Here is a 19,817-nt window from a genome sequence, read left to right as displayed (position 1 = left end):
TGTGTGTGCATGTAGTTTTGTAAATTTACAGCTATATTGATATCTTTTTCCAAGTAGTTATTTCTTATTTTTGCTGACGTAAATGCAAAAATCTCAAAGACTAGACCAAGCCTTTTTAGAACGTCACGAATTGCATTCAGTAGTCCAAACAAATCTGAACTGTCCTGTTCAAAGATTAGCAAGTATTAGCTGAATCTAGATTTACTTGGATTAGAGTTGGGGAGACACAATTCCCCTAACCAAAAACAGGAGCTAGTTTGTTTAATATAGAAGAGAGTAAGAGTGTACCTACCTAATTCCTGTCAAGGGCAATGTGTGCTTTTACTTTTTTGCATTACTCTATGCTTCATTTCCTAAGCCCTGTGCCCCTTGTGTTGCCCATGTAACTACAAGCCTTTTGTACAGATGGTGGTCACTAGAGGAGGCCTGATACTCGAGGAATGCCAGTGGAGATAGACAATGCTGTACAATCTGCTCCTCGGTGGTTCTGCAAGGACAGGAGGGTTGCAGTATTTTCACTTACACACTAATTAATGATGTCTTTATATAATAGTTAATGAAGATTCTCAGCCGTGCATGTCTCCCTTTTCAAATTACTGTATATCACATGCTTAGGAGATGTGGCGCACCAAAGACATTCATTCCAAGGTTAAATTTGCTGCATGCAAAAACAAAACAAAACAAAAAAGAAACAAAGCAGAGTGCTAAGTGTTATCATGCTAAATGCCATTAACCTGGGCTACATAAATATTATAGATTGAATGTATTAGACTTTCAAGTATTCTTTAGATTGAAGGATAATTCGTACAACCTGTCTATGGACAGTACACTTTTGAGATATTTTCTTTGTTTGATACAAAGCTGAATTCTATGATTTTCCCTCGAAGATCAAGACCACACACTTTGGCATAAACAAAACATTGTATTTTTTCCTTACTGTACACATCAGTTATGATTTTCCTTAATTCACATACTCGCATCTAGGACAAGATGATTAAAAATAAATAAATAATAAAAAAAAAAAAAAAAAAACACGAATGTTGAGGTGGTTTGTGTCAATTTAATATAGCATTGACTGTAATAAAACTAAGTGCATTGATTAAGTTATCAGTTTAAAAAAAAATGTTTAAACATCTAGCTGCACCTACCTTTAAGGGGTGTCATTGAGGGATAGGTTCAGTTCCAGTCCTTTGCACAACAGAATAAAAGGTATTTTCTTGATGTTACAGTAGTTCAGGTGTCAGTTGGCCTGTTAAGGTTTTTACAGTATTTTTTTATGTTGTATTACCAGTAACACATACTGCAAATTTAAAGACAGAACTGAAAAAATATATAATACCAGAGATTTAATAAAAAAAGAGAAAGGAATATTATCATCATTTAGTTTCGTGAAAGTCAAGCAGTGATAATTCCATGCTAGCAATTTAAAATGATGTCATAGTGCTTTTTAAATAATCTATGCTGCTTTCTTGGATAATACTTTTTTAAAGCCCTTTTCTGTAAACCGCTTTTACTATAGTAGATTATTCGTTAATATACAAGATTAAAGTGGAGCCTCTATTGTTTGTATTAAGGTTAGGATCCTTCATTTAGCATCATTATCATCATGTATCAAGAAAGCAGTAATATAAAAGTAATTTTCATTTAAAAGAAATTCTATTGGTAAAACAAACATTTATAATATATAATTGCATGTGATAAACAGCTCAACAAAGTAATATGCGTGCATAGGAGATAATCCAGGGTACTAATGTTAAAGCAATTATTACAGTAATCTTTTTAGCATTATTATCGTTGGCTAAATCCATTCATTAGCATTAATGATGTCTTACCATATGATCATAATACCAACCAAAGGGGTAATGTCCCATAATTCTGGAGATTTATAACACAGCTATAAGAGTTCTGAAGTCTCCCATACTAATTGTTAGATTTGGCCTAGTACTGCATACTCATGTGTAGGTGCTAATGGCCCAGTGAGCAGCACATTCATCTGGACAAAGGTCATAATTCTGCTTATGGCAGAAAAAAACATAAAGTACAAAGATTATCAAAGTGGAAACTGAACAAATGTATGAAAATATAGATGATATGCAGTGAAACGTTGCATGTCCGACTGTCACATAACCGCCCTGATCAATTAACCGCCTCGCTAAATAAATATTAAGAGTAGGCTACTTTTGACTGAAAGAAAGCGTTATAGCAATCAGCCTTTTGGTGTGTGCCCCTTTGAGAGGCGGGCTGTGTGGATGTGTCAGTCAGCTGCGTGTTGCAGTGATGTTTCAGTACACCGGTTGAGAAATCTTTTTTTTTTTTTTTTTTGTGCAATGTGTTTATACGATGACGCGCATGCTTGCAGATATTGGCAGTGTGTGGTTGTAGCTGAATGAAACAAAGCAAGCTTCATAAACGCAATGTTTACCGGCTGTTTGTTTGAGCTGCTTATCGGCTGTTGGCAATATCAAGAAAGAGCGCAAAGTACCATAACAGTGATGTTAAGAAAGCAGGACCAGGGAGGCAGGACTTCTAGAGTTAAGAAAGGAGCCATCAGTAGCAGGTTGCAGTACATTTACAGTAAAAAAAAAAAAAAAAAAAAAAAGCTTTGCATGGAGATGGCTTATAGCAAACCGCATAGCAACACTGTATGTGTAGCCTAATTAATCTTGTTCACTTTAAAGCAAAAAATGCCCTAAAAAATGTTTAAAGCAGTTTGAGTATTGTTTTTGTTCACTAACCTATTTATATATGTGTAAATGCTTTTTCTATAGATGTTCGCAAATGTCCACATATCTGCCTATACCCCAGTCCACAGGGGGTCAGATATGCAACATTGTACTGTATAATAAATATATTTGAGTATAGTTGTCTCTAAATTAAATTGATATGTTATTTGTTAATTTAATGTTATGTGATGGGTATATTATTTTGTGTTATTAAAAGTGTACAGATTAATAAGCATGTGTTGGAAATATCAGTTTTAGATGTAAAATAAGTATAACTATAACACAAATGGGCAATCTTTTTTTATATTTTTATGTCTCATAATGAAACTAATTAGTTATATATACTGTCCCAGTAAAATCTATCCTTTGCAACCTTGTTAGGGCAGCTTACACTTACAGAATTCCAGCTTTTTAGTTTTTCAGTTGTCACCATAGAAGAAAGAACCCGTCAGTTTCCATAGTAATTAACTAAATGGCATAGTATCAGGTTTAACCCACTTTTTTGGAACTAGAACTGTAGTGGACGTTATTATAACAGCTATTATAACACAGATATGACTCTATTGTGTGTGATTTCTTAACCATTTTTTGTTCAGTTCTGACTCTAATAAGGTCAGCCATGTTGATGGTGTACCATAATGGGGCATTTGGAAGCTATGTCCTTGAAAAACCAAACAGATTTTTTTTTTTTTTTTAAATTAAATTTAACAAATTAGAGTATTAATAGTCTTTGGTGTTATTTGGTTTGTATTCATTCCGTAAATGTATTAATTACAGAGTATAAATAAATAACAACCCACAAGAGATGTCTGGTTATGCTAATAAAGCAGTAGTACCAGGAGCATGATGGCACAACCTTAGCATAGCACATTAAGAAATCCTGTTTGTGTAAGAAATTCCTATTTTGTTCCAATGTCAAGGTGGGACTTTCAAACTCGTATTGCCCAGCTGAAATTGGTTTATAACCCCTTATAAAAGTTTACCATAGTACAGTGGGAAAATAGTAAAAGCACAGTGAAGTAAAGGTACACATTGTACAGCCTAGAAAGTTATGTTACAACATATTCCAAATTATGGCAAACTATAGTAAGCTATGATAAATCCATTGTGTAAATCTATTGTAAACTTTTAGAAGGGTTAGTCTGCTGCAGAAGGAAACAAACAGATAAGCTCTTACAATCCCAGTAGCAGATGGAAGCAAAGCTTTAGAAAAAGAAAAAGAAAAAAAAAATACTAGTGGGGGGCGTTTGTTATATCAGACCCACCGTTACCACATTAGAATTGGCACTTAGCTAGCGGAGTATTACCAGTGGGGGGCAAAACCGCAGTTAACCCTTGCAGGAGGAGCCGCAACCCTCAACCTTCTGAATTGCATGGGTTGCGACTGCCCTTCCCTGACGTCAAACAAGCTTTTTAATATCTGGATCTAATTCAGCACTATTTTTATTTCATAGTTTGACGTTCCACTGGCAAACAATTAGTTTTACATTAGTACACCTGCTGTAATGCTTTATATATGTAACTTGAATTTTAAATGGAACATGAAACTGGTTACCGATGTAGTAGACTTCATCCAGTTTTTTCTACCTGTTGTGTGAAATTTAATTACTTTAAATTTAAAAGGAAGTTGATGTGGAGGTAAATAAGACAATTACTTCACAGAGTAATTTCAAAAGGTCCTTTATTATTTCACACACACACACACACAGTTACATACACAGATGCTATACTGCGAATAACAATATCCCTAACGGGACACAACCCAGCAAGGTTACATACAAAGATTATATTAATCACAGATCAATACAATCCATGAGACGCAACTGAACTAATTCTTACCCTTCCAAGCAAATCGGGAGAGCCCTTCGACCCTGGTAAGAGAAAGCAGCTGTCTCCAAAAAATACCGAGCAGGACTGCGCGCCAATCCTCACGGCTGACTCTCATCAGAGCAGGGGAGAACCCCGTCCTTTTATAACTTACCAAGTTAGGCTTCTGCGTGCGAGAGAGTAATTGGCCAGATCACTCCCTCAAGGCTCGGCCCTCTGAATAAACCATCCCTTTCCCTAGAACATTCTGACAAAAACAAGTTATATAAGCATGACTAAGGCTTAGTTATATCGAATATGGGTTATTATAGGGCAAGGGCACAGATGAACTCGAACGCATTTCTAGAACTTTCTAGAACACACCCTTTTTTTTTTTATTACACTACCTCATACTCAATTTAAAAAATAAGAGAGCGCTTTAACATTTTAATGATAAGAGCTTTTCTGCAAGCCAGATGTGGTTTAATGTGAAGAATCAAAATTATTATAGAACACATTAGGCTAATTTCACTTTGCTATAAAATGGAAGTTGAGTGGCACGATAACACAGAGACCTTTAGTGGACTAGAAAGGTAAACACCTCATTTATAGGAGGCATGCTACTAGGGTAGTTCAAAAAGCCACCGTGAAGCAACCACCTTCAGAAACCATTTTAAACTGCAAGATTACAACTAGATGTGTCACATGACATGACTGATGACAATCTATCTTATTGATTGTCTGGGGAACATGAAACTGGGCACAGATGTAGTAAACTTCATCCCATTTTTTCTACCTCATGTCTTAAGGATTAATTTCGCAGTAACTGTTTGTTAGAAACAAACAACAATGCATCTATTTAAATGATGTACTAGTTCGCCTGAAAACCACAACATTCATTTATGTATGTATTTTTATTTATTTTTTAAATCTAGTGAAGGGTTTTAGTTTAGAAACAAACTGCTCTGCCACATCACAATGAAGGTGCGCACGCCTGGATAATATGTTGCATAATTATGAAAATTGGAAACCGTGTTACCGGAAGAAAATAGCACATAAAACATCTCCAGTGGTCTAATCAGTTTACAAATGAAAAGGCAAGATATCCCCTTGCAGAATCTCTATTTAGTTGCCAAAAGCAAAAAGCATCGCATTTGTATCTTAAATATTATAATACTGAGTAACAGTTTGTCATTTTCACCTTCTTTTTTCTGCTATGCATTAAATTAGACTTTGGTAGTTACACTTGTTTTTTAGCTATTTTTTTATTCTAATCTGCAATACTATTCCCGGTAATAAATGCAAAATCTGTAGGAGGACACATAATTTCTGTCCATGCATATTGCAGTCCATGTAGGCAGATAGAGAGGCAGCGAAATAAGCATCCCTGTGAGTGAAGTTTTAATTAATCCTCCACTGTCGCCAAATCAGCTGCTAAATAAACCACTTGATAATGCCGACTTCTTACTTTAGTTCTGTTGAAACTCCTCTGGCATTAATTTTGCGGATTTTTAAAAAATGCGAAATCAGCAAACATTTCTTGCTTGCAAAATTTTCTTGTTTTGCATTATTTGATTCCTCCAAACATTTTCCTTTGCGCTTGAAAATAAGGCTGTATTTTATGACTTGCGGTTTTGATATTTGCAGCACAAAGATCATTGAATTTACAATTTGCTACTGCCTGTTGCTTAAATTACACAAAGGACAAATGATATATTTTGCATTGTAATATGGGTGAAAGAGCTATTCTGTTAATGCTTTGTCAAAGGCATTTATTGAATTGCGTTCGTTACAAGGATGGCTGGTGGTTGACGTCACAGACTAGGAAGATACAGACACTCAGCACTGTGGTATGAAACACACTGCTTCCACTTTTATTAATCAAATACACAGAAATAGGTTTACACAAAAGAAAAGACACACTGGCCAAAAAGCAAACCAGCGTGAACAGCAATTGTTATTTCTCTTTATACACTGAACAAAAATATAAACACAACATGCAACAATTTCGAGTTACAGTTCATATAAGGAAATCAGTCAATTGAAATAAATTCCTTAGGCCCTAATCTATGGATTTCACATGACTGGGAATACAGATATACATCTGTTGGTCACAGATACCTTAAAAAAAGTTAGGGGCGTAGATCAGAAAACCAGTCAGTATCTGGTGAGACCACCATTTGCCTCATGCAGCGCGACACATCTCCTTCACATAGAGTTGATCAGGCTGTTGATTGTGGCCTGTGAATGTTGTCCCACTCCTCTTCAATGGCTGTGCGAAGTTGCTGGATATTGGCGGGAACTGGAACACGCTGTTGTACACGTCAATCCAGAGCATCCCAAACAAGCTCAGTGGGTGACATGTCTGGTGAGTATGCAGGCCTTGGAAGAACGGACATTTTCAGCTTCCAGAATTGTGTACAGATCCTTGTGACATGGGGCCGTGTATTATCATGCAGAAACAAGGGTTGTTTGATGGAGGCGGATGAATGGCACGATAATGGGCCTCAGGATCTCTGCACGGTATCTCTGTGCATTCAAATTGCCATCAATAAAATGCAATTGTGTTCATTGTCCATAGCTTATGCCTGCCCATGCCATAACCCCACCACCACCATGGGGCACTCTGTTTACAACGTTGACATCAGCAAACCGCTCGCCCACACGACGCCATACATGCTGTCTGCCATCTGCCCGGTACAGTTGAAACCGGGATTCATCCGTGAAGAGCACATTTCTCCAGCGTGCCAGTGGCCATCGAAGGTGAGCATTTGCCCACTGAAATCGGTTACAATGCCGAACTGCAGTCAGGTCAAGACCCTGGTGAGGACGACGAGCACGCAGATGAGCTTCCCTGAGACGGTTTCTGACAGTTTGTGCAGAAATTCTTCGGTTGTGGAAACCCACAGCTTCATCAGCTGTCTGAGTGTCTCGTCTCAGGCGATCCTGCAGGTGAAGATGCCGGATGTGGAGGTCCTGGGTTGGCGTGGTTACACGTGGTCTGCGGTTATGAGGCCGGTTGGACGTACTGCCAAATTCTCTAAAACGACATTGGAGGCGGCTTATGGTAGAGAAATGAACATTCAATTCTCTGGCACCAGCTCTGGTGGACATTCCTGCAGTCAGCATGCCAATTGCACACTCCCTCAAAACTTGAGACATTTGTGGCATTGTGTTGTGTGACAAAACTGCGCATTTTAGAGTGGCCTTGTATTGTCTCCAGCACAAAGTGCACCTGTGTAATGATCATGCTGTTTAATCAGCTTCTTGATATGCCACACCTGTCAGGTGGATGGATTATATTGGCAAAGGAGAAATGCTCACTAACAGGGATGTAAACAAATTTGTGCACAAAATTTGAGAGAAATAAGCTTTTTGTGCGTATGGAAAATTTCTGGGATCTTTTATTTCAGCTCATGAAACATGGGACCAACACTTTACATGTTGCGTTTATATTTTTGTTCAGTGTAGCTAACAATTATCTGATTATCCCTCGGTCACATTTTACACAGGTTTAATAATTTGCAAGTGACTGTCAGCTAATTTAACACTGAGTAGCTGATCAGTCACACATCTTCACAAGGTAATTAAATAAACACAAAACAATAACCTGGCGGGCGGCACCTTGCTCGTCGTGCTATACAATAATAAAATAACAAACAAGGCTTTTCACAGTACTGCATATTTACAGAAATCATAACAATGCAAATAATAAACAAATAAATGCCACAATGTTGTATTCTGTTCATCAGATATTTTGATTAAACATCAACTGACCACCTCATGCAGCATGCAGTTGTTACAGAGGGGATCTCTCTGTGATATCCATGTAATTCAGACACAACCATATAGACTTAGGTATTGCTGTTGTTCATTACTGGCTTAATGTATAGGGTGAAAAAATGTAAGAACTGGTCAGACTTGCCTAAGTGGTAGAGACTGTGCATGAGGTGTATAATCCAAGTGTTGAGTTTGGTCTAGTGCTTTATTGCAAATGTGTTTTTTTTTTTTGATAAAGTGCTGTCATTTTTATTGCCATTTCTTACCATTATAGAGAGGAGTTCACAAAGTGTGATCTATTTTTAGTCTGCTTTTTTCATCAGTTTCCACTAGGGCTTAGTACCTGAATCCTAGTTAATCACAAGTGGCTGAAAACCATACCAGAATGACAGCTGTAAGGGTCAAAATGGTAATTCGCACTATTTTGAAAACGTCAGCTTAAGAGGTCCATGGATGGAAAATATTGCAAAGGCTATTACTTCAGGCCTACCCATTGGTGGTACTTCCCTCATTTTAGAAATGTAAGCAAGTTGCCTGGATATTAGGGTGCTAGGGCTGTTTCTGAATGGTTTGATTCAGAGAACAATTGATGACAATGAGTATAACCCTGTTAAATGTATTAAGCACATGTTAGAAATTTTATTTTTTTACAATTAATGTGGTCTACTTATTTGTAAGTGTTTGAGATTTGACAGTGCTCTTTTGATACAGAATTTATGAAAAACTTTCTGTTAGCTACTATATCTAAAAATCAAAAATCAATGTGCAAAATCAATTGCAGTATGTTGCTGCGCCAGCGTGTTTTCTCTTATGTGATATCAGTAAGTTAATGTTATGCGGTGGTTTTAATAGAAAGCTGTAGAATTACAATTTTTTTATTCTATTTGTGAGCCAACTTGTTAAAGCTGTAAACCGGCTGCAGAAACCATCAAGAACAGCTTATAGCATGGTTCACTTTTTCAAATGCCATCGTAAAAGTATTCAGAGTGACTGTTTAACGGTGATTTTCCACCCTAAGAGAGAAAAAAAGGTTTTATTCTTAGAAGTGAATTCAAGTTTACAGAATGCAGCTATAGTAAATTAATACCTTACCTAATGTTTCAGTAGAACATAACATAGAGAAGCCATCTGCACAATGTTGTTTTAGAAGTTTTGGCAGGCAAGAACTTGCGGCAAGCATGCTGCTCTTAAATCTTTCAGATTTCATATATTGACCATTGATGTTTGTTTACAGTTAATGACAAAAACAGTAAAATACAAATTAAAAGTAGGTATTGTTAAAAACATGACAGAAGCATTATTATTGTAAATATTTTTACTTTAGCTGATGGCACTGGTTTTACTGTAGTACAGTGTAGGGCTGTTCAGCCATATATTGCTCATGAAGCATAACAATGTCTTCATTTAGAGGTGAAGGCTGGACATTTAGTATCTTTGGTAAAAGCAAGTCAAAGTGCAAAAACAAATGCTGTGCTCTGTTTAAACAAGTTGCCGGTGTACTCTCTTTTTTTTTTTTTTTTACGTCTGGTCATTTAAAAACACTGTTGGGGAAAACTCTGTTGATATAGTTCTTTTTGGGAAGAATTATGGCCAATAACATTCTTTGATTTAGTTCTTAAGGTAGGGTTTCTTGCATACCACTGCCTATATAGTAGAGGTTCAGCCATGGCCTGCTCCAACCAGACTTAACCAAGAAGTCATGTTGTGGCACCAGAATGGGGGTTGATATACTCCCTAACCAACCAGTAACAGATTAAACCCTAACAGTTGTTTTATTGTGAGCAGGCTTTCATTCAGTCTCTGTTCTGTTTTACTTCCCAGTACATTGCCTTTGAGGGATATTGTTTATTTATACCATATTTGCCGCTTCATAATTGTTATAATTGTACTTGCACAGAGTTCCTGACCAGATATAATAAGAAGAGAAGGCATAGAACATGCAACCACTCTGGGTAATTATGCTTCAGGTTGAGGGAAATAATAATGACAGCTTAAAATATAATACTCCATTTAAAAAATAAGAGAGCGCTTTAACATTTTAAAGATAAGAGCTTTTCTGCATGCCAGATGTGGTTTAATGTGAAGAATCAAAATTATTATAGAACACATTAGGCTAATTTCACTTTGCTATAAAATGGAAGTTGAGTGTCACGATAAAAGCCAGACCTTTAGTGGACTAGAAAGGTAAGCACCTCATTTATAGGAGGCATGCTACAAGGGTAGTTCAAAAAGCCACCATGAAGCAACCACCTTCAGAAACCATTTTAAACTGCAAGATTACAACTAGATGTGTCACATGACATGACTGATGACAAATCAAACACTGCATTACCTGGCTTTCTGTATCACTAGCTTTTGGTTTCACACTACGCGGGGATTGTGACCTGGGTAGCCAGAACCCGGACTGGGTAGGAGCGCCAATGTGAAAGGGGCTTAAGCTCAGTTGTTATAATTTTATTGTATTGTAGGTATTTAAAAAAGCCAAAAACAGATGTTTTATTGCATTCACAGCTTCATCAGGGCATCAAAGTATAACAAGAATCACACAAATATATGCAGTTGCAGATAATAACAACTGCTGTAAATGGACCCCAATTAGACATACTTTTTTATAAATACACAGTATACAAAATGTACTTAAAAATACATATAAAGAGAAAGAAGGAAAAAAATACACATTGAAAAAAATAAGTTGTAATTCTTCAGAGATGCGGGTAGTCTCTGGCTAAGAAACTCTTCCGAAGTGTTCTCTTAGACAAATTTGACCACTGGACACAATTTTCCAAGGCACTTCAATGTATATACAGTATATCATACTTCAATGTATATATATCGAAATGGATATATTTTCCGGCACCCTAATACACACACACACACACACACACACACACACACACACACACACACACACATATATATACACACACACACACACACAGTACTGTGCAAAAGTTTTAGGCAGGTGTGAAAAAAATGCTGTAAAGTAAGAATGCTTTCAAAAATAGACATGTTAATAGTTTGTATTTATCAATTAACAAAATGCAAAGTAAGTGAACAGAAGAAAAATCTACATCAAATCAATATCTGGTGTGACCACCCTTTGCCTTCAAAACAGCATCATTTCTTCTAGGTACACTTGCACACAGTCTTTGAAGGAACTCGGCAGGTAGGTTAGCCCAAACATCTTGGAGAACTAACCACAGTTCTTCTGTGGATTTAGGCAGCCTCGGTTGCTTCTCTCTCTTCATGTAATCCCAGAAAGACTCAATGATGTTGAGATCAGGGAACTGTGGGGGCCATACCATCACTTCCAGGACTCCTTGTTCTTCTTTACGCTGAAGATAGTTCTTAATGACTTTCACTGTATGTTTGGGGTCGTTGTCATGCTGCAGAATAAATTTGGGGCCAATCAGATGCCTCCCTGATGGTATTGCATGATGGATAAGTATCTGCCTGTACTTCTCATCATTGAGGAGACCATTAGTTCTGACCAAATCCCCTTCATTTGCAGAAATGCAGCCCCAAACTTGCAAAGAACCTCCACCATGCTTCACTTTTGCCTGCAGACACTCATTCGTGTACCGCTCTCCAGCCCTTCGGCGAACAAACTGCCTTCTGCTACAGCCAAATATTTCAAATTTTGACTCATCAGTCCAGAGCACCTGCTGCCATTTTTCTGCACCCCAGATCCTGTGTTTTCGTGCATAGTTGAGTCGCTTGACCACGTTGGAGGTATGGCTTTTTGGCTGCAAGTCTTTCATGAAGGCCAGTAGATGGGTGTACCAGGGTCCCACTGTTTTCTGCCAATTCTGAGCTGATGACATTGCTGGACATCTTCCGATTGCGAAGGGAAGTAAGCATGATGTGTCTTTCATCTGCTGCAGTAAGTTTCCTTGGCCGACCACTGTGTCTACGGTCCTCAACGTTGCCTGTTTCTTTGTGCTTCTTCAAAAGAGCTTGGACAGCACATCTGGAAACCCCTGTCTGCCTTGAAATTTCTGCCTGGGAGAGACCTTGCTGATGCAGTATAACTACCTTGTGTCTTGTTGCTGTGCTCCGTCTTGCCATGGTGTATGACTTCTGACAGTAAACTGACTTCAGCAACCTCACCTTGTTGGCTGTGTTTGGCTGTTCCTCAACCGATTAAAAGTTTAGCTTCATCGGGATTTTTCCTTTTTGTACTGTGTTTTAATTCATTAACAAATTGGATAAAGCAAAAGCAGAATACTTCATACATGAGACGAAATACATGTAATTCTACCCCTTATTCACACTATCATCTCATTAACTTACTCCAGCAGTTTATTGTTCATTTTGATTGTCTTTTCGCTATAATGAACCCCTTTATAAAACAAGTCAGAGGCTTGGACCCCAACAGGTTTATTGTAGCAATGTGAAAAGTATGCTGATTTTGCCTTCCCTTATGCTGTATGAGTTTTTTACTCCACAAGTTGATGTGTCTATTGTAAACACATGGTAATGCCGTTTTTGTTGTCTGTTTATATTCTTAGGCAATTTAGCCAACAAAGTCTGGATTGTCAGAATGATAGTTTTCCCACGTATCACCTGCACCCTTAGCATACAGCACTTTACTGTGGTCTGAAACACATCAATGCTGAATTCAATTAGAGAAGGACAGATACTTTTCTTTTTACTGCTGTGGCTCAGTCCAGTTGGCTCCCTTTGTGCATAATCAATGACACACAGCTTTGCCAAAATTACTAATTGCTTTCCTGCATGAATTGTTTGTGAATTTGAGTTGAAAATGCAGCACATCTTCACTCCAAGGTTTATTGTAAAAATGAGTGCGGTGCGTGCGTGCGTGCGTGTGTTCGTGCGTGCAGTTGGTTGTTTGCTAGAACACAAAAAGGATTATGTAGATTTTTTTTTTTCTCTCGAGCACAGATATTCAGATACTGCTTCATTACATGTACCAATGCTAGGAAGTTTTCAGGAGTACAGTTGATTATTTAAAGATGCGGTTGGATCTTGTACACTTCGTTAAAATGTTTTGCTTGGCTGCACTGGAGTTGATTTTCACTGTGTTTCAACTGAGTAATTAATAGTTTTGACCAAACTTTTCAGACTGTTCAGGGTTCTGGAAGTTTCAGACCTGTCAATGGCATTGAAATGTGCAAATTGTTTACTTAAAACACCCAGAGGTTTATGTTATTTCTAATTGGTTTCATTTTATATAAAAAAGTAAATACTAATAATTAATATTTCCAGAATCTTCCATAACATTCCATAACGCTCAGTCAAAATTCTAAGGCACAACCTAAAAAAAACTGAAGCAAGTAGACAGTGCCTGCTTTAGGGTACTGTTTCCTATAGCAGTAGTTCCCAACCTTTTTTCCTTGGACCCCCCCCCCACTTGTATCTAAGAAAAGCTGAGGCCCCTTCCCCCACACACACCTAAAGAATAAAGTGATTCATTCCAAATCTTTATTGGCAAAAATTTACATCAATTATAGTTTTTCTTTCCTTTTCTCTTTGGTTCACCCTGGTTATCTTTGTGTATAATTAACTGTAGGCCTATACACACACATTGTTACCAAAAGAATAGTAATGATTCATTATCAGCTTAATAAGTGATTAACAGCACCTATATAGCTCTGTCCTAGATCTCCCTCGGACCAATTAACTGAAACGGGGCAGTTTGTTGCATACACACATGCACATAATGTGAACACTAGTTTTGCACAGCTATAATGTATGTGCTATAAAAATAACAATAAGTAAAAATAACAAACAGTAAGTTACAATCAATAACTTTTTCCTTCCTTAAAAAACTAATGGCCACCTTGGGCCTGCATACCTCTGACCAGGGATGGGATGTCAGGTGTGATGCTAGTGACAGCCAGCCTAAAGTCCTGGTGGACATCGAACCTGTTTCGGGCTTTCGTTTTTATTGTTACAAGCGCGCTGAAGGCCGTCTCAGATAGGTACGTAGTGCTGAATGGTAGAATAACCCTTATAGCTGCGTGTTTGGCCAGTCTGGGTGCAACAGCATGTCCTTTGACAATCCAAAACTTTTTGTATCCGTTCTCGTGGAAATATTTCTTTGACACAGAATTGGCTTGAAGGTCAGCAAGCTCATCTTCACATCCGAGGTATTCCACGTCCTCGAGACTGCAAATGTAAGGGTCCATCACCCACGATTCCTTTGATAAGTATTCGTCAACATCTGCAAAACAGGATTTAATTTCCTCCCGAAGCATGTTCATGTGCCGGGTAAACTCAGTGCTTAAAGACGCAGGCACAGTGCCACCAGACTGTTTCATCAGCAGTGGAAATTGTTGTAGCTCCCCTTTTGACATTTTTCCAACTCTGTACTCCAGTTTCCTCACAAAAGCGTCAAGAGCGTCTTTGCACTGCATGACGTTTGATTCAGGACCCTGCATCCACTTGTTTGTCTCATTGTAGAGAGTGAATGTACCCGCTAGTTATGCCATTTTGATCCAAAACGCATAAGTCAGCTGTTTGCACAGTGGTCGATTGTGATCTTGCAAGAATTCCTTTATTTTTTCCTGCAGTTCCATAAAACGCACAAGCACTTGTCCACGCGACAACCAGCGTACCTCTATGTGTAACAGCAGTGTTTGATGCGCTTTATCCTCACATAGCTGGGCAAACAGTCTCTTGTTAGTAGGGCGAGCCTTAATGAAGTTTACAACTTTAGCAACAGTTGCCAGGGTGTTACTAAGGTCTTCCGAAAGTTTTTTACTGGCTTGGCGATGTAGCATGCATTGGAAAATTGCGCACCCTGGGGCTTTTTCCTTCAATCGGCTATTAAATCCCTTGTTTTTGCCCATCAACGCTACAGCCCCATCAGTGCAGCATGCAACAATATTCTTGTAGGGCAGATTGTTGGACGAGAGATAAGAGTCCATAGCTATAAAAATATCTTGGCCTGTTGTTATTGTGGCTAGATTAGTAGACATAAAAATGTCTTGTTTCAAGTCATCACCGTCAATATATTGCACATAAACGATGCGCACGGATTCGTCTGACACTGTTGTTGTTTCATCCAACTGAATAGCAAAGGGAACATTCCTAAGCTTCTCGTGCAGCTGGTTTTGACAATCTCCAGCCATTTTATCAATTCTGTCTTTGACAGTGTTGTCAGAGAGTGGGACGGTTCTCACTTTATCCACCACCTGTGGGCCACACAGCCTCTCAATTTTCAGGCAGGTGAGTTTGATTAGCTGTTCTCCAATATTGTGCGGCTTTTTAGCCTCGGCAATTAATAGTGAACACTCAAATGACGCCACCGTGGCTCTGTGTAAATCACTGCCTGCTCTTTCAAATGCTTTTCTGATGTCTGTGGATCTTTTTGATAGCGCCAACTATGTCTTCCTCTCAAATAAATCCTGACCTTCACCAATAGTCTCCTGGTGTTTTGTTTCCTGGTGTCGTTGCATTTTGCTTGACTTAATGCTGTCATTAGCTAGCTTCTCGCCACAAATGACACATTCTGGCCGAGTCCTGTCCTGTCCTGTCCTTCAATAAAACCGAAGTTAAAATAACTTTCGAGATAAAACCTTACTTTCTTTTTTGATGATGAGTCATCAGCACTTTTACATTTCTTAGACATGTTGTTTTATTCATAAAATAGTGATTCTCTGACTGCAGGAAAAATGAGCTGCTAGCTGAAACTGACTGAGCGCGGGTCATTGACGTGCACAAGTTTTTTTTCGGGGAATTACCGCTTTTACGTTTCTCTGCCATTATTATTATTTTTTAGATTGGCCTTGGCATTGCAAGCATATGATTTTTAATAACATTTTAAAATGTATTAATTTTACAATTAAATTATAGTGGAACATTTTATGCATGTTTGACCTCAAAGCAAATGAGATCACGTGCCCCCCCCTGTGAACTGGGGCGCGGACCCCAGGTTGGGAACCACTGTCTTATAGCATCCAGAGTCTTACTGAGACCCAACAGAGTAGACTCGGATTAAGATGAGACTCCGAGCCAAACACTTACCTCGCCCAAAGGACTCGATAGTTTTGATGATGTTATTTTGGGATGTGCTATACTTAAATTGTAACAATTTTAGTTGTCATTTGTTAGTTAAAAAAAATAGTAAATTGACTTAATCTGGTATAACATGCAGTGTTTTATATTGTTAATCTTTACATTTTCGCCTGTCTTCTCAAGTAAGCATTGCACTGTTGCATTTGCATACATATGTATTTCTTTATTTGAACCATTTAAAACAAAGTGATTTTTGACTGTTTTAATATATTTATTGTGTACAATTACACCCTTCTTATTTTAAAATTAACATCTTCAGGTTGATTTTAAATCAAATGTGTCACTATCAATAAAACATGTTACAAACAATTTGTCAAGTTGGCTGACAGTACCCTTGTAGAAGCTTATGTTTTTTGTTTGTTTGTTTGTTTTCTCTTCTAGTTTGTGGAGATATCCATGGACAGTTCTTTGACTTGATGAAACTGTTTGAGGTGGGAGGTTCACCAGCCTCCACACGATACCTTTTTTTAGGCGATTATGTTGACAGAGGCTATTTCAGTATTGATGTAAGTGCAGCTATTTTTTTGTTTATCATTTTCAACTACTGATGTAAAGATGTCTCAGTATAGTTGCTATCAAAACAACACAGAACATCTTTTTTGAAGACCAAGCGCTGTTATAATGTTCTTTTGTTATTCATCTCTCTTTGAATGTGTTATCATCTGGATATTAAATAAAGTAATTTTATACATGTCTGTAACACATTAAGAATATACCTCAAAAAATATCTGCTTTTTTTCTGCTAACAATCCTTCCCTCCCCCTCTCTCCAATTCCTAGTTTCCTGCCTTCTCTACCTCCTTTGGTTTTGGTTTTCATGATATAGTAGTTTAATATTAAAATAGCCATAATTAGACTTTCAATGGTATTTGGTTGTTTGCTTCCCCGTGTCTATTGATTGTCCTGTAAATGACATTAAATACAATAAGCAATATGATTTAAAAAAGTAGCTGAAAGTATCAATTTATGCCATGTTTATTCTAAAATATTAGGAGTCCTGTAGATGCATTTGTACCTTTTTGTTATTGTATTTCAGTGTGTGGTGTACTTATGGGCCTTGAAAATCCTTTATCCAAAAACACTGTTTTTGCTTCGTGGGAACCATGAATGTAGACATTTAACAGAGTATTTCACATTTAAACAAGAATGTAAGTATGAATTAAAGTTCTGTGCATGTGATGCATGGTCACACTGATTGCACCCCAACAGGGACTGTGAATAAAAAATTCTGAGGAAGCTCACATACTCTTTTAATACACCACAGTTTCACATATTTCCATCCTTTATGGTTTGTATTGTAAAACAGACCAAACAACACTTGGGATGTGTCTGTAATCTGTGCTGGAGTCAATGAAAAACCCATATTAAAGAGTAACAATGTAACAGATAGAGATTACACGGTAGGATATGATCTATACATATTGCCTTTGTTTCTATTTTGTGGTAGATTATTTTAATTTAAAGCTAGGTCGTTTAATGAGTCATGAATCAGGTCATCAGGTTCAATCCAGACCAGATTTCTGATGACAAATCCAATGCAATTTTCTGACACTGATTACTGTAAATCAGGTTTATTTGACTTGACTTGCTTGAAAAATGCATTTCTATATGATGTCTGTTTAAAGACAAACCTCCCTTAAGATGACTTCATTATTTTAAAATAGAAAATACATCAGAGAAATAAGATATAATGGTATGCTATAAATTTACCTAAACTTTAATTCACACTGTACAGATTACAAAGAAGAAAAGAATAGCAGAGAAAAGAACATGAGAAATCCATCACCATATTTTTTCACTTCACAAATTTGTTGAAACCACAGTATGATAAATAAATGCAAATCTGTGTTTTGTTTTAAAAGGGAGTGTACACAGGGCATGCTAAGTGTGTCGGTCTTCACTGGATAATACTGAGGCAGTCAGAGCATTGGTGTTGATATGCCACACAGGCACCCAGATTTATTTTCAACACACTTGCTGACACTAGGGTACCAGCAATGGGAACCACAGTGTTACATTTAATAAAGAAAAGAAAAGAAAGCTAAAAATAAGAGTTTCCCACACAAAATGGTGAGCGCTAGTCTCACTATATGAGATGTCCCACTGTTAATGGCTGAACTGACACATAATACCTAACCATGAACATATTTTTTGTGTGTGTAAAGGTAAAATTAAGTATTCAGAGAGAATATACGACTCGTGTATGGACGCATTTGACTGCCTACCCTTGGCTGCCCTTATGAACCAGCAGTTTTTATGTGTACACGGAGGCCTGTCTCCTGAAATCAACACTCTAGATGACATCAGGAAAGTAAGTATGCCCACTTTGTCATCGTCGTACAGTAGACTCACTATTCAAAACTAGTTGTACTGAACATGATCTGTACTAACAGGGCCATGTCTGGTCTTTGTTTCATGTTTTTAGATATTTAATCCAAAAATCAGTTTACATTTTTTTAACGCAGAGACTGCGGTAAATGTTCTACACACTTATAGAATTAAAATATTGAAGTTTTGTTTCTACAGATGCTATCAGCATGCGTTTCATATTGATAGCATAGTTTGGATTTTCAGTCAGTTTAAACTACCTGGGTTCAGGTTAACAGGAGTAATGATAATTAAATATTGGCATTGCTGGTGTGTACATAACAAGAACAATAATATTGACTACAGTACATAATTTGTGCCCACATAAGCACATAAACAGAATCACATCTTTCTTGAATGGTTTTATTAACAACATAGTCTATTCTGGTGAAGGAATAAAAAATGTGCAATGCGGTAAATTCAGTAGAGCAATATTTGAATTATGGCTCCCCAGATATAACTTGTAAATGTTAAGCTGTAAGCTAGCACGGCTACCCTGGAGCTAAATATTGTGATTATGTGGTTTTGCTTATTTTAAATGATATACACCCTTATTTATTTTGCATAATGTAGATAAAATGTCAGGAGGTATTTTGGAACGGAAAGCTCTAAATCACAATAATAGCTTGTTTTTGTGTTCCTAAAAGAGAATCTTTAATTATGTTTTTGCATTTAAATGACTGTGGCCTGTGTTGAAGTTGAAGAAAGTCTAAACTTAAGCATTCTGGGCCTTACCTGTCTTGTACAGTATAATCAATATTAAGCTAAGAGGTCCAATACAATTTAGAAGAGCCTTTCATTATTTTGCTAACACCATACAGCATTGAATGGTTATACTGTATGTAGCAACATCTGAGCAATACATTTATATTAAGAGTTCAAGAAACGCCAGCAAAACTGGACTAAGGCAACCATTAATACAAAAACTTGTAGATGCATATACTCACATTAGAACATTCAAAATGGTACTAAAGGATACCCAGCATAATTACTTTTTTCTTTTTGAGATTGATAGTAGCAGTGATCAGCAACTAAGGTAAAAAAAAAAAAAAAAAAAACAGTACAGCCATTTTGTACTGAATTACCATGTATTGGTAAG

The 19,817-nt window shown here is 37.3% G+C and overlaps 1 protein-coding gene across 3 annotated transcripts in view; it reads left to right on the top strand.

The window, feature by feature from the left end:
* Positions 1-19,817, top strand: part of LOC121296291 (serine/threonine-protein phosphatase 2B catalytic subunit alpha isoform) — a 149,194-nt gene that overhangs the window by 86,474 nt on the left and 42,903 nt on the right. For all 3 annotated transcript variants that reach the window (XM_041221694.1, XM_041221684.1, XM_041221676.1), the window contains exons 3-5: positions 16,734-16,858; positions 17,388-17,499; positions 18,517-18,662. In XM_041221694.1, the coding sequence (XP_041077628.1) occupies positions 16,734-16,858; positions 17,388-17,499; positions 18,517-18,662 (383 nt within the window). The remainder of the gene's footprint in view (positions 1-16,733; positions 16,859-17,387; positions 17,500-18,516; positions 18,663-19,817) is intronic.

Source organism: Polyodon spathula, chromosome 2 (genome assembly GCF_017654505.1).
Source record: "Polyodon spathula isolate WHYD16114869_AA chromosome 2, ASM1765450v1, whole genome shotgun sequence".
Taxonomy (NCBI): Eukaryota; Metazoa; Chordata; class Actinopteri; order Acipenseriformes; family Polyodontidae; genus Polyodon; species Polyodon spathula.
The sequence above is the reverse complement of the archived record's forward strand: the minus strand, read 5'-3'. Positions and strand labels throughout refer to the sequence as shown.